The sequence below is a fragment of the Athene cunicularia genome (assembly GCF_003259725.1).
Source record: "Athene cunicularia isolate RWA chromosome 14 unlocalized genomic scaffold, athCun1 chr14_part1, whole genome shotgun sequence".
Classification (NCBI taxonomy): Eukaryota; Metazoa; Chordata; class Aves; order Strigiformes; family Strigidae; genus Athene; species Athene cunicularia.
This window is the reverse complement of record NW_020799118.1, coordinates 14,874,644-14,902,265: the sequence shown is the minus strand read 5'-3', so window position 1 is coordinate 14,902,265 and position 27,622 is coordinate 14,874,644. Positions and strand designations below refer to the sequence as shown.

The following is a 27,622-nucleotide window of genomic DNA, read 5'->3' as shown; positions in this document are numbered from 1 at the left end:
GGACGGGGGATGGGGACAGGACAGGGACGACACACGACATGGCATGGAATCTGCATGTGGCAGAATATGCTGAGGACATTTAGAAAGGGATAAAGAAATGAAAAGTAGTGACCCTCATTACTTCTGACAGTCTGCTGGCCTTACAGAATGAATGACCATGTGATGGACATTAAAGACCTTGAGTCCTAGAATCTTCCTGTGCTCATGCCTGTTTTACCATTGTTACTTCACGTCCTGTGGTATCTGTGCTGGACTTCGAAACAGCTCCTTCAGAGTGTGCTGATCTTCTAGAAAGTTCTGCAGTTCAGCACTTCTGAAACATTGCAGTATAGTGGCTTGCATCCACCCTTCCCGTGCACAGTGGTTCATGTGCTTTTTGTGGTGATCTGTTCCTGCTTCTTGAGGGATTTGCATGCTACAAAAAGTCCTGAGGTTGAGGTTGTTACTATGAAGCTCTTTCTTTGCAGGTATCTGTCCCGATTTTGGCTGGAAAAGAGCTAATTGTTTTTCTTTGTAGTGGCTAGAATAGTGTTGTGTTTTGGATTCAGTATGGAATTTGGTATGAGAAGAATGTTGATAATGCACTGATGTTTTTACTTGTTGCTAAAAAAATCAAGGACTTTTCAACTTCCCATGGCCTGCTAGTGCGCAGGTGCACAAGAAGCTGGGAGGGAGCAGAGCTAGAGCACCAGACCCAAACTGGCCAGTGGAAAATTCCACATCATGTAACGTCATGCCTAGTATATAAATGAGGGTTGGCTGGAAAGCTCAGTCTCTTTTCCGGGGTTGTGATTTCGGGATCTTCTCTTCTCTGGGATCGCTAGCCAGGAACAGACTGGGCATCGATCAGCAGGGGGTGAGCAATCACATTGTGCATTACTTGTTTGGTTTTTCTATTACTATTATCTTTTTTTTTAATCAATTATTAAATTGTTTTTAATCTCAACCTGCAAGTCTCCATACCTTTAACACCCCCCAGTTCTCATTCCTGAGGTCGGGGAGCGTGGGTGAGTGGCTGCGTAGTGTTTGTCTGCCGTCTGGGTTTAAACCAGGACAGTATCTTACTCCATGTTTTAGTGTTCAGATTCTTTGCAAGGAACCGCTATCTGTGCCAGGTTTCATTTGTACAGCTTTTTTTTTCCTTTTTTTTTTTAAGTACTCTTGAACTGTCTTTTATTGTAATTGTTGATAGTAACATGACTTGTTAATAGGACATACTGGGACAAGTTTGAAATTTCTGTTCCACAGCGTTTTTAGTGTATATATCATGTATATCTCTGTGAGGGTAGGGGGAAACTGCAAAACAAATATTATTTTGCACATTAAGCTCTTCCTTTTTTGTTGTTGGGTTGGTTTTTTTTTTTTTATAGGCCAGTGACTCCTGTGTTTTGAAGTAATGACTTGAAATTTGGTTGAAATGTTTCGGGGTTGGAGGGTTGTTTTTGTTAGGAAGTACTTTCTTGCTCCCTGCTGAGCTCACCAGAATTTCAGTTGGGTGAGAGGGTTTGGTTTGCTTGGCAAGGGGGGGGGGCAGGGGGGGCGCTACAGAGGGCTTCTGCAAGAAGCTACTAGAAGCTTCCCCTGGGTGCGACAGAGCCAATGCCAGCCGGCACCAAGACAGAGCCACCATTGGCCAAGGCCAAGGCCGTCAGCAATGGTGATAAGGTCTCTGTGATAACGTATTTAGGAAGGGGGGAAAAAAACTGGGGAACAGTAATTGCAGCAGGAGAGAGGAGTGAGAATATGTGAGAGAAACAACTGCGCAGACACCAAGGTCAGTGAAGAGGGAGGGGGAGGAGGTGCTCCAGGCGCTGGAGCAGATTGCCCTGGCAGCCCGTGGCGACAGGGCGGGCTGTGCTCCGGCAGCCCACGGAGGTCATCGGTGGAGCAAATGCCCACCTGCAGCCTGAGGAGGACCCCACGGTGGAGCAGGGGGATGTCTGAAGGAGGCTCTGACCCCGTGGGAAGCCCACACCAGAGCAGGTTTGCTGGCAGCACTTGTGACCCCACAGGGAACCCACGCTGCAGCAGTCTGTGCCTGAAAGGCTGCAGCCCATGGGAGGAATCATGTGGGAGAAGTTTGTGGAGGAGTCTCCCATGCTGGAGCAGAAGGGTGTGAGGAGTCCTCCCTGCAAGGAGGAAGGAGCATCAGTAACAGCGGGTGATGAACTGACTGCAACCCCCAACCCTGCCCCCCTGCACTGCTATGGGGGGGAATGAGAGAAACTGGGAGCAAAGCTGAGCCGGGAAGGAAGGAGGGGGGAGATTACTCATTGCAAATCAGAGCAGGGTAATAAGTTACTTTTCCCAAGGTGGGTCTGTTTTGCCTGTGACAGTGACTGCTGAGTGATCTCCCTGTCCTTATCTCCACCCACGAGCCTTCTGTTATATTCTCTCTCCCCTGTCCAGCTGAGGAGGGCAGTGATAGAGCAGCTTGGTGGGAACCTGGTGTCCAGCTGGGGTCAGCCCACCATAGTCAGACTGGAAGGTGGAGTTGTGAACATGAAGCTAGTCTCTCCTGTGTTTTTCCTTGTAGGAAAACTTTAAATGTAGTAAGGAACAAGCTGGATTGAGAGAGAGCAAATTTTAGACAACTAATCTTCCTTTAAAAATGTGGTTTTAAAGAAGACTGGGCTAGAAATTCTGACAGATGTGGACTTGGGGATGAAGGGTGGGAATCTAATGAGGGAAATGGAAATAAGGACAAGGAGCTACCCGGCTGAGGGAGTAGGTTATTGAGTATGGGCAGAAAATGAAAGAAAACCTGGATGTAGAGAGTTTGGGACCTGACCCTTTGTAGAGAAGGAGGAGCGCATTGATGTGCAAGAAACGTGTTCAGAAAGAGTAGGCAGCAAGGTCTTCACTAGAGCCCATTTCTTGTGAAAACTGGAAAAAATGAAATCCAGTGTGCTCAAGTCCTGCTGTCAGTAACTGTAAAATCTGCAAACAAAATGTCTCTTGTGTTTTGAAGTGCTGGAAATCATACATGATGGTGACCTACAGTCAGGTATCAGTTATTCCACTGAACAGCATCATAGGTTGTTAGCCCATGGATTGGGAAGTTCCGTTTATTGACTAACATGATGCTATACTACGAATGCTTTTAGTTTAATGCTTAACAAATAAAAATAAGATGGCATTGGTGGTGAAGTTTAATACTGACACTTCCTACCTTTAAGTTGCTCATAAAATCTTTACTTACTCCAAGATTTGATTAATGATACAGCCTTTAATTAAACAATTGTGTACGCTTAGCTTTAGTTCAGCTGCCTAGTTTGGGGTGCAGGACAGGCTTATGCTGAGGTGAGTCAAGATCACCAGCATAATTTTTTGCTCCAGCCACTTTGAGCTAGAATGGATGTAATGAGCAGAGTGAGGAGCTGCAGGACAGAGCATTTGAACACTCCTGAACAAATATCGGTCACAGAATTCAGAAGCAAAATGAAAAATTTAGATGACTTCTCAGAAATGGATTAACATGTTGCTTTCACTGGGCTGGTCAGGTTAGAGAAGTGCTGTGCCTTCATACTTAAAGTAGCATTAGGAGTCCGAGTTTAAAATAAATTCTAATCAGCTGGTTCCCCTCTAGAAGATGTGAATGAAGTTTCATTAAGGCAGCATTATCTACTTTGCACACTGGAACAGAAGTCCTGTAGATGACATAGTGTTTGATCATTTAGGTTACATCCTAATGCCCAAGAGGGCCTAATCAGGACTGTTCAGGAAATTCTGAGGCTGCTTCAGTTCTGCTTGTCTGAACTTTCATTCTTAAGATACATAAACACATGTGACTTTAACAGTGGGACATACGGAGATCAGTTGTCTTTAAAACATTTAGAATGTGAGCAGTTCTGTACAGAGTTGTCTTCACACTGGTAGCTTCTGTCATGAGCTCATCAATGTCTGAAGCATCAGTTCATTAAAAAAAAAAATCACAGTAGACGTTGCTTCATGTAGCAGTGGCCTAATGTGATAAGTCCTCTTTGTTTTAGTGCTGTATTTATTTTAATTTACTTGATTTCCTATGGTATCTGCCACAGAAAGGACTGCACTTGATCTGTCCAATATGGAAATTGAATACTCTCCTTCCATCTTGCTCAACAGATTGAGATAATGTCATGCATTTGTATAAAACCAGTGAACAGACACAAAAAAAGAAAACCCTTCAAAACCAGATTCCTGATGTTGTGAAAATACTTATTACAGTATGCTAGTAATTGAGTTATAAAATATAGAAAAACTGAGACCAAGTAGTTTGAGCCACTCAGTGTACCACTGGCTATACAAATGTAGTCTGTCCCCTAATAATAATACTTCAGTTTGAAGTGCTGAAGCAGCATTTGGCTGTTTCCCAGCTTCAGTGAGTTTTGCCTGCTTGAATAGGTACATGCACATGTGGAACTTTTTGGAGATCATTAGTCTTTTCAAACTACAGGTCAAAATAGTGGTCTTCATACATTGTCCCTTCGCAATAATGGTAGTGCTTTTACAAAGAAACAGTGGGACTTTTTCTGTTTAGAATAGACTCACTCTTCATGTTATCACTTTTAAAATTACGTTCAGACTGTCAACTTTGACAAATGTCCAAACTGACGTTTTATAAGTAGTCTTTGGTCTGGGGCAGAAATAGACATCTGGAAATCTGATCTTGTTGAAGTAGACTTCTCTAGCATTGGCTGGATTGTGGTTCCTAAAGCTGCTGTAACACAAGGGCTGAACGTGTGCTTCATAGTAACTGGTACCACTGCCAAGGCTCAGCCCAGAGCTGTGAGCGAGAGGTAGTTGACTTCTCCAAGCTCTGCCCTAGCTTCATTGTGAGCTTCAAGCCAAGCTTGCAGTCCTCAGAAGATCAGTGCCAGCTTTCTTCCGCAGATTGTGAGGGGGGACAGAGAGATTGTGAGGAATGTTGAAACGCTTGGCTATCCTTGGTGGGATGGCTGGAAGCCTTTTTCCTGTTCCCAGCCTTCAGTGTTACCTGTGGCCATTCTACCATCTCCAGAGATGTGCCCCTGATTTACAACCACTGAAAGTGTATGGGGATTTTTTGTTGTAACTTTTCCAGAGAAATATAATCCTCTTTCTCTAACAAGCTGGAATTTTTATTGGCTCCTGAACTGATCCTCTGCTGTCACAACAGCCTCTGAAGCCTCTTGAGTTCCAGGGTACCACAAGCTTTGTGCTATTTAACCTTTCTAGAGACTTCCTGTTTCTTGGCTTGCACTAGTTTAAAGGTATCTTTCTCTTAAATTGTGTGATTTCAGAGTGCTATGTGCAAGTCCAACAAGAAATTAATACAGTTGCTTTTTATTACGTCTTTTTAAAATGAAAGCGATAGGATCTTAGTCAGCTTCTGTCTTTGTTTTTAACTTGCTTGGAGATGATCAGTAAGTTCAAAAGTTGTTATGAATGTATCCACAGAGTGTGAGTCTATGTAAGCCCAATTTCCATGGTAAAGCCAGTGTTGAAAATACTGTGGATTGTCCTGGAGAAAAAAGGATGTTTTCTGTGCGGCTGCTGATTCTGGAGAGGGGGATCTCTGAATATGTTTATTTGTGGTTCTTTGGCAAATGAGATCAAATTGAATTCTCATCTGGAGAGTGAAATCCTGGACTTTGTAATGTGTGTGTTCTCTTGGATGGCAGTTGAAAGCATGTGTATCTTTTTCAGTGATTTTCTGTTTCCATAGTGGGTAAGGATTTAAGAAAACCTGGATGATGCTGTTAATGTCTCAGGAGGCTTGTTTTCCTGATTTTATTTTTTTAACCATGTTTGTCTCCCTAATATTTCAATAAAACAGCTATTGTTGCCTATATTAAAAGCTATTATTGTGCTATGTTTAGCTCACAAATTTGTGATGTACATTATATATTTAATTACTTGAGGGGGATAGTGTGAAGTATGCATTACTTCTACCAGAGTCTCAGTTATCAAAATACAGTGTCTCTGTAGTGAAAGATATACTCAGTGTGTCACTCACCATGGAATGTGTTATTACTTAGAACAGCAGTTAAAATGAGGACCTGAAAGCAGATTTTATTCACTTCTGGGTTTAGCAAAAATTAATTTTCCCTGTTGTTTCCATTTCTTGACTATGATGGAAATGACTCTTCCATATATCTGTGCAGTGAGACAGGTTGTGATGGTCATATAGGTTAATGAATACCTAAATATTATTATCTAGATTGTTTACCAAAACCTGTGGCAGGCTCATCCCCTTTCTGATACCTCAAATTATTTTAGATTTTTGTCAGTACAATCTGAAACCCATCAGGGCTTTTCATATCTCTGAATAACTTGGGTTTTAGGGTAATTTGGCCTTCAGAGGATTCATCTAGTGACTGCTCGGAATGAAAATTTCTACCAACAGATCTTCAGTATTACCTTTGTGTCCAAGGACACAGTATTTCTGCTGAACTCAGGATCTCTGTTCTGGAGCCAAATATTTTGACCTAAAATGGGATTGATGGGAAAGAGGGAAGTAGAGGAATTAATTTCTTTTTTTCCCCTTTAGTCTACTGTCCCAAGCATGAAAATCCTATTTAGCCTTATTGGAGCCTATACTTCGTGTATTACAGTAATTATGGGCTTGTCTGCCTGAAATTTACAGTACTTCTCTCTAGACTGCATGTATTAATTGCTAGGGTGGTTTCTGTCCTGTAGAATCAAAGGCTGAGTTTCCCCACTTGGCATCTTGGGTGTCGTTCTGTCCTTTGGCAGAAAAATATATACCATATAACTATATGCATGTTCTGTTGATTTTTGGCATGATTTGTTTTATCATTTGTCCTCACTGATTTTCAGTTTTCTGTTATCCTTTCTTTTTTATAGCCCTTTTAGGGTCTCCAGCTGGTGGAATCCAAAATTCCATCGGTTCTGTTGGCACAGGCCAGCAGAATACTCCATCGCTAAGTAACCCTAATCCAATTGACCCCAGCTCCATGCAGCGAGCCTACGCAGCTCTTGGACTGCCGTATGGCAACCAGCCTCAAACACAGTTGCAGCCCCAGGTACAAGGCCAGCAGCCGGCACAGCCTCAGGCTCACCAGCAAATGAGGACCATTAATGCATTGGGTAGGTGGAAAAATTGCCAAGAAACAAAGGTGTTAAAATAAACTGAACTGTTGAATTTTTAGAATAGTCTAGTATTTCACTTGTTCAGAGTAATGGCTTTCTGTTCGTGTTGATTAATAACTTAAAATTACACTACAAACAGTACCATTCATTTACATTTGAATATTAGAAAGCTTTCAATATATTGCCTCTGCCAGATAGCAGCAGTTGGTTTCTTTTAAAATATAGTCCATAAGTTATTGTTGTCTGAGGTGATTAGACAGAGTTGCTGAAGGATTTTGGTTTAACAAGTATTTCACCTGTTCTAGCAGACAGTTCTGTCTCAAATGCTAATTCCTTTCTGGAACTTAATTGTTAGCACTATATTCTTTGAACTCATTTTAAGAATTCATGTATCTTAATTTTTAGCACACTCGTTTTTGTAGAAAAAATTGCTCAAAGTAACTTGATTCCATAAGTAGCTACATATATGCACCACAGCAAATATTATCGTAAAAGTGCTTATCTGATAAGCTGTTTCTTTCATTAATCAGTTAGGTCTGTAAAGTATAGTTTTGCCATGTTGTTGTCAAAATTGTGAACTGGGTACCAATGATGTTTAATTTTTTCCCAAAGGAGCCAACCAGATGAACCTTCCTGCAGGAGGAATAACAACAGACCAGCAAGCTAGTCTAATTTCTGAAACTGCTCTTCCAACATCCCTTGGGACAAATAAGTAATGCACATGTTTTCATTCTTGCTCAATTAAACATTTATTTACATGCCTATGAATGTAAATAAAGAGCATGCTTTAAAAACTAATTGTGTTGACGTGGAAATGGTCAGTCACATCTATGGCTATGCTCTTCTTTCTTTCCTATTTCAATTCTGTATCTACCACTTTGTTCCCCCAGAGAGCCCCAGAATATTTAGTAGTTTTAAATGAATTCCCAAAGGAAGAATATTTTGTATTTTTAAGTGTACAAATACCTTGACAGTTGTGATTCTTTATCATTCATACTAAGTCTTGTAAACTCCTGAGCTTTGCTGCTTTAGGCATTGCAGTTTGTTGATATCAACATTTCACTTAGAGAATGTTTGATGCAATACCTAGAAGGGATGAAAGCAATTACTGAAAAATTGCTTCAAGCATCAGACAGACAACCAAACTCCGCATTCTTGTACTGTAACAGTCCCTTTTTAAATTTTAGCCCACTAATGAATGATGGCACAAATTCTGGCAATGTTGGAAACCTCAGCTCAATGCCAACGGCTGCGCCTCCTTCTAGTACCGGGGTGAGGAAAGCATGGCATGAACATGTCACTCAGGACCTGCGCAATCATTTAGTGCATAAACTGTAAGTATTCACCACTACTGCATATTTTTCCTGAATGTTTTAAAAGAATTCCAATACAGTAGTTCTACTATTTAGCTGAAAAGTTGTTGAGGGAGTTTTATCAGTAGTGGTTCTCTAATGCTGGGCCACTGAGGATGAGCTGTTACCTTTAACCCTTCAGTTCATTCTTCATGTTCATTAAGCAATGGGCATGAAGTTAGTTTATATTCCTAGTAAATATGTTCTGCTGTAGTAAAAAAAACTCTAGACTGTTAAACCTCACATTTTTTTCATCGTTGAATTTGCTTTAATCTTGTGGGAAATAGTGCAATATTGATTTTTTTTCTTTTTTAATAATTTCGATGTGCTTTTACATATCTGATGTGTAAGGGAATGTCCAGGATGAATATCATAAAGTTGTATGGAATTTTTTTCCTCTGAAAATTTTTCTTTTTTTTTTTTTTTTTTCCCTTTTTTGTAGTGTCCAAGCCATCTTCCCCACTCCTGATCCAGCTGCACTGAAGGATCGCCGCATGGAGAACTTGGTGGCTTATGCCAGAAAAGTGGAGGGAGATATGTATGAATCTGCTAACAGTAGGGTATGTTCCTTTAGTCTAGCTATTCTGTATGTACTAACGAACAGTAGTATCACAAATCTTAGAAGCATAATGGAAACCACAGAGAATCATTTCACTGCTGTCTTGATGAGGAAAGTCATGCTCTCTGTCTGTGACAGTGTTTGTATAGTCCCAAGTCATCTGTTTAATGTTACTCCAATCTAATTCACCTCCCTCAATTCTATGAAAACTAGACAGCATCATCCCAGCCCTATTTGCATTACTCCTGAAGTGTGATTGACGTGCATGAAGACTGGAACACAGCTTGCAGGTTTTGGTACTTCCCTTGCTGACTTTCTCCCTCTGAAGACTGTATAAATAGTAGTTTTAAAACTTTCTTAATGCCTCTTTACTGTTGGGAGTTTTCTCTAGGACTCAGTCCTGTTATACCGCTTACCTTTTACCTGTACTGTTGGAATCATTTCTCCTCTGCTCAGCAGCACTGAGTGATTTGCCTAAGACACATAGCTGTTTCACATCTCAGTAAGAAGTCAGTTTGCCTGTGTTTGTCCTTGTGCATGGGAAACAAGACAGAATTCCTGTTCATGATTTTTTCTCAGTCTGCAAAGAGGTGTCAGTTCAAATCTCACAGGAGCAAACCCCTGTTGATTGACATGCTGAGGACACTATTTCATTATGACACTGTGGTAATTCTACCCTAAAGGAACCACTCCCTGTAAGTTTTCATCAGGTAAAGACAATGTTAGTAGCATCAGTAATAATAGCTAGTGAGGTCTTACCTGACCAGAATCTTGAGGTCCTTCCTGTATAAGGTAAGAGGATCTGAAGAGAGTAGTTGGTGGCATCTCAGGTGATAATCATCCAGTAAGACAGTAACATTTAGTCTGCCTGTCTCAGACCATCTCCCAGAAGAGCTGAAGATGGGCTCCAGGTTTTATTTCCTGGAGGCAGATAGTCAGTGGCCATACTTGTAATGCTGTTGGTCGGTGACAATGTCATATTCTCCTTGTGGCTACCAAGGGGTTGTTTAGTAAGGAAGACTTGTGATAACCTTGATAACAACTTCAGAGAGAATGAGGATTTCATAGACATACATGGGTATCTAAATACCTTCTTGGTAAGGATGGATGTAGTAGACATCTGGCTATAAAACTAAATTTCTTCTGACCTCTACGCTAGACAAATATTCATAAGTATCTTCTCTTCACCCCATAAAACAGCTGTCAGAGCCTTGTTGCCAGAAGTGTCTTTTATGGGAATTCATCTAACATATTTGGCTCCAAGCAGCAAACTTGGAAGAAGGGAGTAGTTTAGAATGTATTAACGGTGCTATGTGGAACTGCAATTTTTTGAGAAGCATCAGTTCTAATTTGACATTGAAAAGCAAATTAGTATGAGGCATCATTGTAAGGAGTTTGACATTGGTTTGGTAGTATGTGCTCCTTGTGAAGATGTTCTTTTTCAAGAATCCTTGCAGTGTGAAAGTAGCGCGATATTAAATTTACAAGTAGAAAGTTATAGGTGAAGTGTCTTGATCAGGAGGAGGGAAGGGGATGTAGTGCTTTTAAGTTGGACAGCAGAAAGTGTCTGCACTGATGGTTTTTTGAGACATTTAGGGGAGGGAAGTGACCTAAAAACAAAGCTTTATATTGCAACTCTGGACTTCCTTAACAAGGCTGGTAAGGAATACCTATCTCATTAGTTTTCCAAAATTAACTCAAATCAGACTGTAACAACAAATTCTAGTTTTGTTGAAAATTGGATGAAGACAAAATGACTGCGAGACAAGCATCGCTCAACCTTTGGTCCATGTAACACTGGGTTTTAAGAACATAGGTGACCCCAGAAAAGTAATGTAGTCTTGGGGGGGAGTGTTTTGCCTTTAACAGTTGCAGGATCTTGTGCACTTGGCAGATGTGTGTCCAGCAATTGCTGACAAGCGAAATTGGCTACCTTGCCGTGCACTGTGACTGTCGTATTTGATCTGTTGTCAATGTGGATTGAGTAAAATGGATTTTTCATCTTGTACAGATCTAGTGTTTAGTTGTCTGTGCCAGTGGACTATTTTTCACTGATTTCCTCCATTCCTTTGGGGTTTTGTCTGTTTTTGTTTATTCCCTGCAATGACTGTCAGTAGTCAGACTCTTCAGGAAAAGAGTGGTTCCTTTCTTTATGTAAAAATTGATCTGTCTTTAACATCTGTCTCCTGAAGTCTCTTTAATGTAACTGTGTTGCTGGGGTCACCTATTTCTTTTGTCTGTGGATTAGTGGAAATACTTATTACGAAAATAACACTTAAAAATCATTAACACTTAAACTAAATCATACCTTCCTGTTGTTTTTTGTCCAAGCAACAGACAACCTACTGTTTTCTCCTTTGTCTGCTGATACACTCGGAGTAGATAGGACAGATAGTCGTAAAGCCAACTGTCATTTGTGTTTTCTGGAAGCTTTGCTTTTCCTTTTCTCCATTAAATCACTGGTGAAACTGTTTCAATTTAACAGAGTTCTGAAAAGAAGTATTTCTTGTTTAAATAGGCAGGTATATACATAAAAAGAAAAAAAAACCCCACAAACTAACAAAAAAACCCAAAACACCAAACCCACAAGTGACTACATGAGTTCTGTTGCTGCTTTCTTATACTTGACGCTGAGTAATATTTTTTTCTTTTTTAGGATGAATACTATCATTTATTAGCAGAGAAAATCTATAAGATACAAAAGGAACTAGAAGAGAAGCGGAGGTCTCGTCTACATAAGCAAGGGATGTTGGGGAATCAGCCAGCCTTACAGACCCCAGGACCTCAGCCCCCTGGTATCCCGCAGGTGGCTGCTGCCATGGGCCAGGCACAGCCCGTAAGGCCGCCCAGTAAGTACTCCTGTAGGAGATACTTCTACATTTTTAGCTGTAGTTCTGCACAGCATGTGTCCTTGGGCTCTCATGCTAATCTTGAGTTTGCATCTTCAGTTGATTTTTGCTGACCGTTCTTCTGTTGTGTTGCAGATGGGCCTATGTCCATGCCAACTGTGCCTATAAGTCGTATGCAGGTTTCTCAAGGTAACTATGTTTTCCTCTAATTGCAATTTGTGGGTTCAAATTACTGTTAGGGGGAAAAGCTGATCATCTGTTCTTCTTTTGGAGTTGAGGTGGGAGGAACTACTGGGTTTCCCTTTTTTCAGCAGCGTTCTTTGTTGTTGTTCTGTGGCAGGAACTGTCTCAGTGTGGTCTTGTCTTAGCTGACAATATGCGCTCAATACTTTGCTAGCAGTTGGGAATTAATTCAGTCCTTTCAAAAAGAGGAGAGCGCAAGCAAGAATACTGTGGATGATCTCATGTAAAACACTAATAGGGGGGATGTTGGCATGTTTTCATCAGTTGTTTAGCCAAAAATACACCCATAGGTGGAAACTTAGTACATTAATCCCAGAATCTGTATAACTAATGATACTCTTTCTTGGTTTCTGATGTAGAGTGCATCTAAAAAAGCCTTGTAACTTGTTCATAGCACTGATGGTTTGCCATCACTCATTTAGGCTGCTGTGGATGCATGGGTGTTGGGGTTTTTTCTGAAAAATACAAACCCATAACTTGTAAGTGCTTCAGCTTCCTCCAAAAAAGTGTCCCCAATTATTTCTTGATTGAATGTTAGTAGTAAATTGAAGCTTGTCTTGAAATGACCTTGAAAAGTTACATCCTTTCAGAATTCAATAGAAGAAAAAGTTGGTAGTGAATATAGCTCCATAATTATTTATTTATTCCTCTTAGAAAAGTTTGGGTGTTTTGAAAGCAATAAAAGTTTTTTATGAAAGGCATAACAGCTTTTTAAGCATGTTGTTATCTTTTGTCGTGATAGGAGACTAGGAGTCGCTTTCATATACGCAATATGTATTTTTATCATATTTACTTAAAACATTTCAGTGAGGCCTGAATAAGACATTGCTGTTTCAAGGCAAATACCTGATTTTAAGAAAGGATTTCAAGTATTAGTTAAAAATAGCATCCTGTCTCTACAGATCATCCACACTCTTCATCTTTTGCAGGTTTTTTTAGACACCAAAAGTTACATTTCACCCTAACTGGTATTCTTCTAAACATTTCTTGCACCCCGATTTTGTCTCTTAAGCCAAGTAATTTGAATGAAGTTAATGAAGAAAGATAACATGGAGGGCAGGCAAACTTTAATCATAATAAATGTGAATTTTGTAGTAGAGTATACACATAATGATGACTTGTTTCTAATGAGTTGTTTTGGGGGTGCATTTACAGGAATGAATCAGTTTAACCCCATGTCCATAGGGAATGTACAGATGCCCCAAGCACCCATGGGACCCCGTGCAGCTTCTCCAATGAACCATCCTGTACAGATGAACAACATGGGCGCTGTTCCTGCGGTTCGTACTTCTTGTTATCAGGTTCTTCTCAAAATTGGTTGATTACATTAAACGGTGTTAAGGCTGATCTGAAAAGGCCATGTCACAGAGTAATACTGTAAATTGTAGGATAATTTCATGGAAACGTACCAAGTCTGCCAGGCTTTTATTGAGGTGTTTGTTTTCAATATTTATGTGGGTTTAAAAGAAAAAAAGCTTCAGAGAAGTAGATGCCAGAGATGCAGTAATCTCTAACAATCTGTGGAAGGGCATAGTTCTTTCAGAAACTGTGTCTTTGCAATATATATACCTTCTTTATTTCTCCATGAAAACATGTTTTTATTCTTTAGGAAAACAAAAACATTTTCCATTTCACTGGTTTATCTCTGTTAGTTCAGAGAGCAAAATGGAAGTTTTAACAGTCTTAGTAGAGTTTGATTACCTGTTTAAAAAATAACTTTCTCATTAATACTGTGGAACAAATGCTAAAGTTATATGCTTATGTCCACTTCTGTTTGGTTTACCAAAACCAGTTCTCCTTTTATTTTTTTGGCCTATCTTTTGGTTGATTACATTGAGAGTATTTTCCTTTGTCTCGATATGCAATACTAAATAGTAATATCTTTAATTTGGGTGTTAATTTTTAGATGGCAATGTCTCCTTCCCGAATGCCTCAGCCACAGAACATGATGGGAGCACATTCCAACAACATGATGGGTCAGGCTCCTACCCAGAACCAGTTCCTGCCCCAGAACCAGTTTCCAGCATCCAGTGGGGCTATGAATGTGAACAATGTAGGCATGGGTCAATCAACAGCCCAGGCCGGGGTGGCACAGGTAAGGTGTATCTTCTAGCAGTTGAGTTATTTACTGTGAATTATTTTCTTCTATTTTATTTTACGTGTTTGTGTGTGTGTTTTTTACATTTACATTGATTGTTGATTGTGGTCACCCCTGACTTTGAGGGATCCTGAGATACATCTGCCTTCTTCATAAGCACTTACATAACCTACCTACATATGCTAACTGGGAGGCAACACCCTGTAATTACTGATTTAAATTCTAAAAAAAAATGCATGCTGATGAGATTTTTAGGGGGAATATCAGAAGTTAGTTTATGGGACATTTATGAGCATATGCTCATATGAGGTCTTTGTGTGGACCTTAGTAGCTAACTTTAAATCAAGAACTACAATAAAGTGGTTGGGGAAGCTATTTTAAAATTGTTTTAACCTCTCTACTTCTGAACAGAAAGTTGTTGGGTTTTTTCCATAACACATTTCTGTTAGAGTAGCAGTTGGTGAAGTAGCAGTTGTGCTTACGATGCCAATGTGTATGCTTTTCCATAGGGAGAGGCTTGTTTTTTAACTCAGAGTCCAAGTAGTTTAGGTTGATTGAGACCTTCAGAGTTCTCTAGTCCAGCTCCATTCTCAAATGAGAGAGAATTTAGATCAGGTTACAAAGGGCACTGTTGAGTCAAGTTTGGAGTGTGTTCAGGATGGAGCAGCTACAGTTTCTTGGGCCCTGGCTCAGTTGTTTGACCACCTTTGTGGTGAACTTTTTTCCTAATGCCCTTAGTTCAATAAAACTGACTACATGCAGGCAATCTAGAAGCATGTTTTAAATTTAAAACCTTATCTGCAGGAAACTATTAATTGATTTAGATTTCTAAGAGTAAGAGGTACATCTGAGGATAGAGTATTCTTTTTTTATCACTAGCTATCTGATGCAATCTTTAGTGAAATGTATAGTTTAAAAGTCTGCACATTCAGAATACTTTATTATTGTGGCTCTGAAAAACAGATCCACAATCTTCTTAAGCATCTGGAGTAGTCTAATTAGAATTAAAAAAAACAACAACAAAAAACCCCCTCTTAAGTCTTGCACTGTGCAATGGGGCAGTCATTAACTGTGTTGAACTGTCTTCTAAAGCAGGCTGCTCTAGAGTCCTGGCCTAAAAGTTGTATTTGCTTGAAACCATTTTGTATGCAAAGTCTGACCTTTGCCCAGCTGATGGTATGATTTAGAGATTGTCTGCCTGTAGTTTTCTGTGTTACTCAGATCTGAGGATTTCCTCTCTGTGCCAGTAGAATTAACGTAACAAGTCATGCTTGGCACATTTTGGTGTAGGAGCAAGGTCTTTGACTAAGCTGATGAAAAACGATGAGAGAAATCAGAGTGTAGTCATTTGCGATAGCAGTATTTGTTTATAGCTGATCTTGTGTTTAGATGTACAGTATTGTGTTAAAGACTTCTTCAGTGCTGTGATTTAAAGGGTAATTGTGAGTCCCAGAGTTTTGGGAGTCACACGTTTGTAAGAGAATATCTCTCTCTAGCAGGGGCAGGTTCCCAGTGCTGCTCTTCCCAACTCCATGAACATGCTGGGACCGCAGAGCGGGCAGTTACCATGCCCCCCAGTGACCCAGCCACCTCTACATCAGACTACACCTCCTGTGTCCACTGCTGCTGGGATGCCACCTATTCAGCACCAAACCCCAACTGGAATGACTCCTCCTCAGCCAGCAGCACCCACTCAGCCATCGACACCGGTCTCATCTTCAGGACAAACACCAACACCAACACCGGGTTCTGTTCCGAACGCGACACAGACACAAAGCACACCTACGGGGCAGACTGCAGCACAGGCTCAAGTCACACCGCAACCGCAGACCCCAGTTCAACCCCAGTCTGTGCCAACCCCACAGCCATCTCAGCAGCAGCCAACATCTGTGCAGGCACAGCCACCTGGCACTCCAGTAAGTACCAGCTAGTTGCATTTTTCTTGTGTAGTGGCACTCCATGAGAGTTCTCCCTGTGTATAGCAGCATGTTGTGAATGTATAGAGCCCATAGTTGTCAATAGTAGCTTCTACTTAGACCAAAGGGTTCATTAGAGATGTGTGAAAATGTGTGTGTTCAGATGTTCTCAGCATTGTTTGAAGGAGGGGGGCGTGTTGAATGACTTCAAACTGCTCAAAGTAAAAATGGCAGCAGTGTGCAGAAAGATGAGGTGTAACAGCCTAATATTATATGTGGCCTTAATCAGAATTGGTCTTTTATGATCATGAGATTTGCGTAGATTTTTTTTTTCTTTTAAGATACAGTCAGGACGAATGCACGTTTCAAGGAATGTACAGTGTTTTACTGGGCAGGTGTTTTCTCTCTAAAAGAAGCCTCTTTGGGGCATAATTCTTCCTTGGCTCTGTAAAGCAGAGTTATTAAATGTGGGATATCGAAACTTGGCTACAGTGAACTCCTGTATCCATGTTCTGCACTGTTTTAGAATATCGTCTCATGTCTCTTTTGTGCTGTTCATTTTTAGTAAAGGAAAATATTTCTATATATGCAGTGTCTTTCTTTTGTACTGTTTTTACAACAGCTATCCCAGGCAGCAGCTAGTATTGATAACAGGGTCCCCACCCCTGCCTCAGTTGCTAGTGCTGATACGAATTCCCAGCAACTAGGACCAGATGCACCAATGCTAGAAAGCAAATCAGAAGTTAAAACTGAAGAAACTGAGCCAGAGACTAGTGAGACACAAGTGGAAGCTAAGACTGAGGTAAATGAGATTCTATACAGCTTAACTGAAAGCAGTGATAGATATAAAAGCACTTAATGATGTGTCTGAATTGGTGAGCTAAGGGGCGAGAGGAGGGTAGTTACTGGAAAGTAACTGTCCTGAGGAAAGCCATGGATGGAGTGCTTTGACAATCTCAAACTAATATTTTGATGACTGAAGTTGGGGCCATAGATGTAATAGTACATCTCGTTGCATCCTTTCTTAAGGTGGAGGAGGATTTACAAGGATCTTCACAAACAAAAGAAGAAACAGAGGGAACTGAACTGAAACAGGAGCCAATGGAAATAGAAGAAAAGAAGCCTGAAATAAAAGTAGATGCTAAAGAGGAAGAAGAGAGCGGCACTAATGGAACCACTTCACAATCCACATCGCCATCTCAGCCCCGCAAGAAAAGTATGTATATACAAACTGAGTTTTTCTTATGTACTTTGTTTTTGCTAGTATTTGTTTTCCATGGTCTCAGCTCCTGCTGGTTAGTCTATTCTGCACATGTGTTCCAGCACGTGGGGGTCTTAGGGAAATAATACTCTGTAACTTATTTTTGAAGGTAGGGTTCCTTTAATGTCACAGGTGAGAAAAGCTTGTCACTGTAGTCTTGATCCCAGCAGTCTTCACAGATTCCAGTTTCTGCCCAGAAGGATCAAGGCAGTGATTGCTGGAGGAACTTATACACAAGTCTCCCTGTACATCTTGTCCAGTGCTCTTTCAGGGGAGCTCGGTGTAGAGCAGATTGCTCTACTTTTCTCTTAGAGGCTGCACACACCGCCTTGATACTGAGTTTTAGCATTCACTTCTCTGGGAATTAGGTGCTTCAACTCCTCTTCTGAATTTGTATTCTTCCAAGGCTGGATGGCTGCAATAGACTTCAACTTTAATAAAGTCCTCTGTAGTTTTCAGTGTAGTGTTCATTTGAAAGCTTTCTCCTCAGAAATAGTTAGGTCAGTAGTCTCTTAAGTTAATCTCTACAGTGTTAGCATGAATTTAGATGTGACTGTATCTGTACTGCGTATTTTTCCAAAAGGAAACTTGATGGAATTACAGATTTTGAATGGCCTTACATAAATGATTGCATGCTTTGGCTTATTAAGAAATAAATGCATATGATTCTTGAAACAGAAGAAAATAGATTACTTGTGATGGAGGCTTTGTGGGAGCCTGCAAGATAGGACTTAAAAACCTTAGCTGTTTAGAGACCTGTCTCGTAGCATCTGCTTTACTGAGATGATGTTTTCTGTGGTTAGTTTTTATTTTCTGACCAAAGGTAAGCTTTCAACATGCTGCAAATCTCAAAAAAGGGAAAGTGATGATCCATTTCATTACTTCTTTTCTTCTTCCATTGCAAAGGAAACTGCATATAACTACATGAGGAGAACATTACGGGTGTGTGCTTTCCAGAATGTGATCAGGGAATCATAAAGCTGTAAAGTTTATGCAGCTTGAATCGTGATCTCCTGTATATGCTTTGGGTTGCATTTAATTACTAAACATAATCTTTTTATAATAAAACATTATAAAACACATTTTCCTATAGATGTTATTTTCCGTTTGTAGCCCAGTGGGCCAACCAAATGAGAGTATGCTGCAGAACTAACTGGCAGAGCCTGTTTCAAGCAAAATGTAAAATAGGGAGTGGAAAGCTTATTAGCGTTTATAGACCAGTTATATTCCCAGTGGAAAGAATCACTGTTGCTTGTTAGGAGGAGTGCACTTGCAAGTAAATCATGGCAAGTGCTTGCAAGTGGAAGGTTCTTGCAGAATTAGTCCGTGGAAGCTGTACTGTGTCCTTCTGATTCAGTCTGGTTTACTACATATTTGCAATACCTCATTTAGTAACACAATATTATCTTGGAAATATTGTTACTAAGTAACTGTATAGTATAATACACATGCAGCATGGGCAGGTACAACCATAAACACAATTTTAAATGGTGACATTTTCTCACCAAGTAGTTGGTCCAACTTAATAGAGCATTTGTATTAAAGTGCTAAATAAACCGAGAGGTTTTTGAGAGCAAATACTGTGAAGTGTACTTCAGGGTTATATGATATTTTAAAACTACTTATGAGACTCATCTGGAATTTTGCATGGGTTTCGGAAATATTGGAGAGTCCTCTTCCTTCCCACACAGCCAGATTCCTGAGCTGTACCCCATGGTAACCTAGGACATAGCAGATACATGCTGCAGCTACTCAGGGGAAGGCTCATGGTTGGAAGTGACATGGAGCGTATGCTGTGAGTTAACTTAGCAAGTTGTAACCTGATGCCTTTAAAAGGTTCATCTGGACCCCAAAGGATTGTTTTTCTGGGTACAGGTGGCTTATGTTGTGGAGTTGGAATCTCACCTGTTAGTGCTACCCATCCAGGTGTACTGAACCATCGGCCTGGCTGTGCTCACCTCCTATAACTAGACCTTACTTATGTGATGGGAAATGGAGAACATACCAAGATAAAACTGCTGACATACTGGTTTGCTCAATTCACATCTGATTTTTTGTAGCTTAGCTTTTTTCGAGAATTGCAGACACCCCTACAGCAAGCTTTTCTTGCTCATCAAGGTTTTGCCTTTATAAAAGCGGGCAACCAAACCCTTCCAAATTCAGGGTTTGGTTTGGTTTTGCTTTTTTCATGTGAATCTGATGTAAGTAAGAAAAGAAGGTTTTTGGTTCCTTGCCTCTTCCCTTGCAGTCTTCTGAAAGAGATAGTATAATACTCATTAGGGTAGCTCCTGTCTCCTTGTTGTAGATGGCTGCTTTAGTTTGATGGCCTTCAAGATTAGTTTTAGTGGTTTCTTCCCTTCTTTTTAAGACACAGTAATGCAAAACCTACAAGGACTTCGTTTTAGGGAGTGGTATTCAGATGTATTGTTCTTACTGTTTTGAAGATGTCTTCATTTTCATTTAAGAATTTTCTCCCTAGTAATCATAAGCAGGATTTCCTCTGTTTGAAGGAAACAAAAATTTAAAAAGGTAGCATTATACTCCTCTCTGGCAGATAATACGTCATCATGACTCAGACAAAGATCCCATTTTCTTTTTACCACATACACATCGAAGGCAAAGTGGGATAACTGGATGCCATCTCCTTACAAAGATCATCTAGCTACTGGAGTGGAACCAAGAGCATTTAATTTTGGAAAAGGATGAGAGGGGAGAACAGAAACTTTCTTGTAAAATCTGTGTATAGGGAGATCCTATGATCAAATGTTCTGTTATCAGTTGTATTCCTTAGAGTCGGAGTAGCTTTTTTACTGCTAAAGATGAAGGCAACTCTTCTTCACATTTTTAGGTGGTCATAAATCGAAATAACTGGATTTTTATTTTTATTTTTTCAAACTTCAAAATGAAAGGTTGTAAACTTTTATCAGCAAAGATAATTAGGCTTTAAGGAACTTGGTAGAAGTTGTCCTGAATCTCTGTAGTTTGGATTTACATTAAGTTTGGATCTATTTTGGAAGGTACTGTAGCTTAGTAGTATGTTGTTACAGGGGTCAGTACAGGGAAAATTCTAAAAGCAGTGTCAAGCAGGTGGCCAGAATAGATTTATTAAAAGGTGCTTTTTGACCTTTAAATTTCATTAAATGAAATCATTCATATTATCAGGGTATGAACTACCTGAGCCAGAGCAAGGTGGTTCAAGAAACAACAGAGAATATTTTTTATCATGAATGGAATTTTATCTCCTTCAGTTCTCAAGAATTCCATAATATAATTTAGTAGTTCATGAAACTTTGGGAGTATATGGTAGGGTCCCTTTCATAGGAAAGTGCCTGCCTGTATGGCATCAATAAATATGGAAAACAATTGCTATTTTATGGAGCTGAAATGATCATCAAGTTGCATTCATTGTTATAAAAACAAATATAGGCTTCCTTGGCTCATCTCATTTTTAATCTGACAAGTCTGAGTTCATTAGTAGCAGCATGAGATCTCAATGTATCTGTAAGACAAGCCCTTGCCAGAAGCCCTCCTGGCAGCTTGCTTAGTAGTCCTTTGCCATGATGTAGGTGACTTGGGTGGTATCTTGCTGCTTGTGTATATGAGCAGCAATCCTCTCCAGTTAGTTTCCAGGAACTGAAGCCCCTCGAAATGGCTAAAAAAATTGACAACTTAATGCTTCAGAAATTTTTTGATTAGTGTCAATTTCTTGTCTTGCTTTATTTGTGTGTGTAACTTAGGTGAGTGTAGTTGAGAGAAAGACTTCCTCTCAGAAATACCACCTAAATTAAGAAGGAAAAAAGAAAAATAACTTTTAAAAAATAACATATTTTTTTACTGTAAGTCCCAGAAAGCATTTTATATCTTGCCAAAATACATTTGAGTGACAAGAGCAATGATCAGCCTCGAACGGGTCGCTGTAGTCCTGTTGATTTAAGTGCTTTCAACAGAACTCCTAATTGCTCCCTTTTATTGGTATCGTTCTTGTTTTGGCCAGGTAGATAAATATTATATGCCATCGTGCTTTCCTTAGTTGTCTTTTTTTTTCTCAGTAATATGCATTCTTCCCTATTTAAAGACTGTTCCTAAGGAAATAAATGTAATTACACTGAGATGCTCAAAGAGCTCTCCAAGTTATCATTATTTTTCAGAAAATATATTGCCTTTCTTGTCCTTGTCATCCACTATTGAAAGAAACATGGCTGTTGCCATGCACTGTTGCCAAGTGGTTGTAATGATGCATATAAATCTGGAAGTATTAACACTTTCAAATCAATTAACAGTCCATCAGACCAGGACTGTTTGTATACTAGGGCCAGAAAATTCCTGTGCCAGCTATCAAGACATCTGGTTACTCTCTGTGGAGCTGGCTCTTCAGCCCTGTCCACTACAGTGGTTTTTGTAGAAGAATCTTAGCTTGGAAGTAGCAGACAAGGTTAGAAGGAGGGAGGGAGAGGAAAATATGCTTAGTCTCTTCTCTGAAGAGCTAAGGTTCATCCATGTTGAAGTAATTGAATTGATTTGGTGCTAGATAAGTTGTGGTTTTTTACTCTCTAGAATATGTATCATTATGAGCTACTAGTGTTCCTATCTCCTTATTCTGGGAATATCACCTACTGTGATTTGAGTAAACATAAAAGGTGTGAGGGACCCTCCTGATTGTAAGTTTTGCCTCTAATCAGCTATGCAGATCAGGAAATCCCTCTTAAGATTTTTATGTTAACATAGTTCTTTATTTGCTTTTTTTAGGGGAGTCGAGGAAAATGTAGAAAGAAATTTTCTAACCTTTCTAACTTTCATTAACAGTTTTCAAACCTGAGGAGCTACGTCAGGCTCTCATGCCTACCCTCGAAGCTTTGTACCGGCAGGACCCAGAGTCTCTACCTTTTAGACAGCCTGTGGATCCCCAGCTTTTAGGGATTCCTGTGAGTTGGCATTAAAAAAATATAATACATGTTTGTGTTTTGTCTTTGCTCATGTAAACATTCTGTCTTTTCTGTTCAACATATTGTGAACAGTGGACATCTTAAAACTAAAGGGTTTTCTCTGTGCTTGAAGGACTACTTCGACATTGTGAAGAATCCTATGGATCTTTCAACCATTAAACGTAAATTGGATACTGGGCAGTACCAAGAACCCTGGCAGTACGTGGACGATGTTTGGCTAATGTTTAACAATGCCTGGCTTTACAATCGCAAGACTTCCAGGGTCTATAAGTTTTGCACTAAACTTGCGGAGGTGTTTGAACAAGAAATTGATCCTGTTATGCAATCACTTGGCTACTGTTGTGGGCGCAAGGTATGTATTCCAGGGATGGAGTTGTATTCTTCCAAAGAGCTTAGCTTGATTAATTAGATAAAACATTAGTTTTGTATACTTTTTTCAAAAATTGAAATATTGAATGAAAGGGTTGATAAAAGTTTGGCTCTGTTATAAGCCTGCTAAGAGCTAAAAAAGGGAGATAGCATCCTTCTTGCTGGTATTCTATTGTTGTATTTTTCTCCCTCAGAGAACACTTTTTTTGGTCATAAGCAATATTAAAATGGTTTGCTTGTTTCCCACATCCATTGCAATAAAGTAAGCAGTTAGAGGGTCAAATATTTGGCTTATATAGTTAATGTAATTGAGAGAACTATGCTAATATATTTACAATAGCTTGGAAAAGTGTGATAAACACAACAATGTTGTAATATCTGTAAGCATCAGGTTTGCCTGATAGATACTTGATTAACATAAGGTTACATTTTAAAGCTTCTTTTCTCACTGTTGTTTTGCAGTATGAGTTTTCTCCACAGACCTTGTGCTGCTACGGCAAGCAGTTGTGTACTATTCCTCGTGATGCTGCCTACTACAGTTACCAGAATAGGTAAGTCCTTGACTTGGTGGTTTTTTTTCTTATTCAGGAAGTGAGATCCTCTGAGTTCTCTGCACACAGGGAGGAGGAGGATTATTAACTTTTTCTTTCCTTTGTCAGCTAAGTCAGGAAAAAGTTATTTTTATATCTTTGCATGCTGTCCTTTTGCAGGTGACCCTTTAGTTTCCTGTACTGCCTCTTGATACACACTGTACTTAAGTGCTTGCTATTAGCTAGACTGTACCATGCATCACTTAGGTGGAAGTGACATTGTCCATGTTTTCCACAAAATTAGTAGCAGGGCTTGCTGAAGGGGGGAGGGCAGAACTGCAAAAAGGCACTGAGAAATCATGTTGCCTTGTTCTAGAAGAAATGTAAAAATATGCAGGTTTGTTTTCAAATTAGTGTCAGAATTTGCAAAGTAAAGGGTACAGTGATTGATTGCAAGACTTACTTTCTCTCTTCCTAGTTAGTACTTAATTTCATTTAAGTTAGCTTTGAATTAGCGTTGAAAACTACCCAGACTCCCTAAGAAGCTATGAAAACAATAGTTTCTATTATTTTTAATTGATATTAGGATTTGGTATTTCTATGCTTATTAAACAATTGCTACATTATAATATTCTCCATTTCATGTTTAAATCAACAGTGCTATAATAACAAAGCAAACTTAGAACTTGGCTTTGTGTTTTTTCTTAGATTCCCCACCCCCAAAAACAACAACAACAAAAAACCCAAATAAAAGAAACCCTAAAAAAACACTAAAACGTGCAAACCATAAATGGACTAAGACACAAACTTCCTTTTCCCTGTGTGAAACAAAGTTATGAATTGCTTTCCAGAGGCTTGGCAGTCTGTAAGACTTGCCAACTTTGAAGTGCATAGCGGGCGGTTGTCTAACTGAAGTTACAGAACTAATTCAGACAGTCAGTGCTTGCATTCAGTCTCTCTGCATCACCAAACATGCTGTAAGATGATGCAAAACTGTTGCATACCACCTGGCTGAAGCAGCACAGTGTGGGAGATGAAAACATATCATCATACATTGTATGTTGGGTCTCAGGTGGCCTTTGTGAGGCATAGTATTGACACAAGAATGTAAATTCACAAGCTCTCATAAAAGGTTTTATACAGCCACTGTGAACTCTGAAAAAAAGTCAGCCTGAAGAGAAATAATGCAATTAAAATGCATTTAAAGAGATAGTAGTATTTCAGTACTGGAATGGGGTGGGGGACGATGACCCTTAAATAGCAATTCTGTGTGGTAGAATTTCAAATACTTTTCATATTAGGCATCCAGGTTGTACTGTTATTTGAGAAGAATAGCAACTTCAACAAAATTGAAAAAGGGGTCACTTTTCTTTCAGATATACCTTTCCTATTTAAGTTACTGTTAAATCATTTGGATTACTCAGTGGAAGACAGTGTTTGTTGTTAGCATAAGTACAGGGTTGATAGGGCAGTGGGTTCTTCTGGACTCAGAACAGATACAGTATTTCAGTTTCCTACCTGTTACAAATGCAATAGCACGTTTATTGACTTTAGTCTAAAAGAGTAGTAATAAAAGGGAGGTGATTTGTCTAACTGTCAGTAGGCCAGTAGCAGAACTGAAGTAGGTGTGAATTTCTTTTCATCCAGATGTCTCGAGAAAGGGTTGGGGTTTTGGGATATGAGGTGATTTTGAGTAGGAGGTAGGGAGGTGAGGTTTTCTATTTCAGGCCAACTAAATTGAGCAATGAATGGGGGGTTTGGGGTGGGATTTTTAACAAAATCTTTTCTATCACCATATTTTTAAGTGTACATTTGGTCTATCAGATCAGCTGTATTGCTCTAAAACAGTCAAATTAACTGTTCCCTGTGACAGTCATCTTCAAATCTTAGATTTTTCTTAATTGAGTAGCAAATTAGTGAAAAACAAATTCTGTGCTTCCAGCAGATCTTTAATTGGTCAAAATTACTTTTTCCATTTACATAACAGACAAAATTGGATGTACTTAAAGTCCAGTGTTTCACACAACTAAATTACACCTAAGAATATTTAGGCACCATTAAATAAATGAATTCTGACACTACAGTTCAGTGATCAAAAGTTAATGATTTGGTTTAGAACTATTTGACTTCCATAATAAGGCAGAAGTTTAGGTTAAAGCAGGTGTTCAGAAAATACACTCCATGTGTGAATATCCAGTCATTTTTTTCATATCAGTACTAGCATCCAATTACTAATTTAGAATTTCCTTTGAATGCACTTAAATACAGTTGGAAATTCACCTGTTAATGCAGAGATTGAGCATTTCTGGACTTTGGTGTTGAACCATAATGTTACTCTTTGATAAACAGGAATCAGTCACCTGAACAGTCTGCATTTGAAAAGCTTTTCATTTTTGATGTATTGCAATAAGTACATCCTTTGGATTTTCTATGACTAACTAGAATATTGTATGCTTTCTGTGAGTTCTGTTGAATATTTGTAGTGACGTGCAAAAGTCAGTGAATTACAAGCAAGTTTCTGTTTCTGAGGGTCCATATTCATAAAAAGTTATAGCTATTGTTTCATCTTGGTTATTTTGTGGACAAATGTTCATGATCTTTAGGTGATTCATTTTCACTCTATTTCAGTTTTTATTTCCTCATTTTAATATCATGGGTTGAGGCTTGACTCTCACTAGTGTTAGGCTTTGGTTCTGCAGCATGTGAAATGCCGTGCTCCCCTTCAGATCCGTGGATCGCTGGAGCATGTGCTTAACATGCTGCTGAACCAAAGGGCTCGTCCCTGCGAGACGGAGCTTCCCGCAGCATGAACAGAGGGTGAAATATCTGTGCTGGTGAAGCTAGTTACATTTCTGCAGTGTAACTTCAACCTAATATCAAAGGCAGCCTCGATGCTCAGTTTCATAAGTGCATTGAAAGCCCATAAATTATTCTGAAAATGGATCAGAATTAACCTTTTATGGGATTGTTTAAATGTAGCAAAGTATTAATAGGAGCCTTGTCCATGGATTTTTGTGGCTACACACTCCCCTGTTTGAGTTCTCCTGTGTTTCAGTCCTTCCTAATCTGACTCTTAAAATGAGCAACCTTGTTAGTAAGGAAAATAATTAGTGGGGTTTTTTAATTGAAGAATAATATTAAGAAGCACGTTTTAGAAAAAAAGGACATGGACAATGTGTAAAAGGATACAAAACTGAACCTGTTATGTTTGGGTGAAAAAAATATTGGATGATACTGTATCAGTTCAGATGTATGGGACGAGTGGCAAGTGAAGGCAGTGTAAATGAGATGTGCAGTGTCAGTATCCACTCCTGAAATTCTCTTGTAATATTGCTCTCTAATACCCATAATATATTTATCATTCCAAATGATTACAATTTAATGGAATTTTTTTTTTCCTGGCCTTGTTCTGTTGTATTATCAGCTCCAAAAGCCTTGGTTTTCCTTGGGAGGGTGATGAGATTAATCCTAGTTGAGCTGACCCAGGAGAAGAGAAGTTGCTTGCATTTAACCTGTGGTAGGCTGGCAAGCAGCCCTCTGGGCAGGGAGCATGGCATTTTAGCTCACGTGGTTGCTATCGAAGTTGCAGCTGCCCTGCTGGTAAGATGATTACGTGGATTTGTCAATACGGGCTATATTAGCTAGAATAAAATGCAATTTTTTCCTCTTTTTGTCAATCCCACGGTAGAAGGGAGTATTCAGTGTGCTGCTGCATTTAAGTGGTTTTTGGCTAGCAAAGTAGCTCTTGAAGCCTGAGCCAGCTGGCAGAGTTTGCAGAAGTTTTCAGGCTCTTGTAAATTATGCTATGGTAACATGGACCTGGCTCCGGCCTGGGGAGGACGCAGATTGCTCTGCAGAACATCTTTCCCTGATTGATCGGGTGCTGCTGAAGGAGCCACTCCTGCTTGCTTGTGCTGTGTTTCATGAGCATTTAGAAAACATGGAGTGGTGACACGATGGCCAGTGTGTCTCGGCAGGAGGAAATTCTGATCCATACATTTCAATAAGTGCCAATAAATGGCTTTTGTTATCTCCAGGAAAGCACACCCTTGGAGATCTGTTATCTGGATGACAGTAGTTTAAGTGTATGAGTGTGTGTTTGAAGGGGCAAGCTGCCATATTTATTAATCTCCATTCCTTAAGTTGTTGGTTCATTGTGACACTGAGTCTTGTTTGATGCCTTTTATACTTACCATTCTTACGGTTCTAGTGTTTGAGTACTAAAACTGCATTTTACTGTGCTGCCATTGCTGCTTATACTCTCTCACTCTTGATCTCCATAAAGCTCCTTTATTTTGATGATCCTTTGTGGCCTTTCTGCATTTTACAGCTGTGGCCTCTCTTTGTTACCTTTGTTCATGTGTGAGTTCATATCCTTTCCAAACATTTAGCCTCCTTCTTTTTTTTTTTTTTTTTTTTTTTTTTTTT

At 39.5% G+C, this 27,622-nt stretch overlaps 1 protein-coding gene across 1 annotated transcript in view; it reads left to right on the top strand.

The window, feature by feature from the left end:
- The window catches only part of CREBBP (CREB binding protein), an 83,631-nt gene that overhangs the window by 34,760 nt on the left and 21,249 nt on the right, over positions 1 to 27,622 (top strand). The window contains exons 7-20 of the mRNA XM_026859210.1: positions 6,829 to 7,071; positions 7,687 to 7,786; positions 8,262 to 8,408; positions 8,869 to 8,986; positions 11,642 to 11,834; positions 11,970 to 12,023; positions 13,233 to 13,357; positions 13,984 to 14,172; positions 15,672 to 16,091; positions 16,714 to 16,893; positions 17,121 to 17,307; positions 22,156 to 22,274; positions 22,408 to 22,647; positions 23,127 to 23,215. Coding sequence (XP_026715011.1) covers positions 6,829 to 7,071; positions 7,687 to 7,786; positions 8,262 to 8,408; positions 8,869 to 8,986; positions 11,642 to 11,834; positions 11,970 to 12,023; positions 13,233 to 13,357; positions 13,984 to 14,172; positions 15,672 to 16,091; positions 16,714 to 16,893; positions 17,121 to 17,307; positions 22,156 to 22,274; positions 22,408 to 22,647; positions 23,127 to 23,215 — 2,404 coding nt within the window. The remainder of the gene's footprint in view (positions 1 to 6,828; positions 7,072 to 7,686; positions 7,787 to 8,261; positions 8,409 to 8,868; positions 8,987 to 11,641; positions 11,835 to 11,969; positions 12,024 to 13,232; positions 13,358 to 13,983; positions 14,173 to 15,671; positions 16,092 to 16,713; positions 16,894 to 17,120; positions 17,308 to 22,155; positions 22,275 to 22,407; positions 22,648 to 23,126; positions 23,216 to 27,622) is intronic.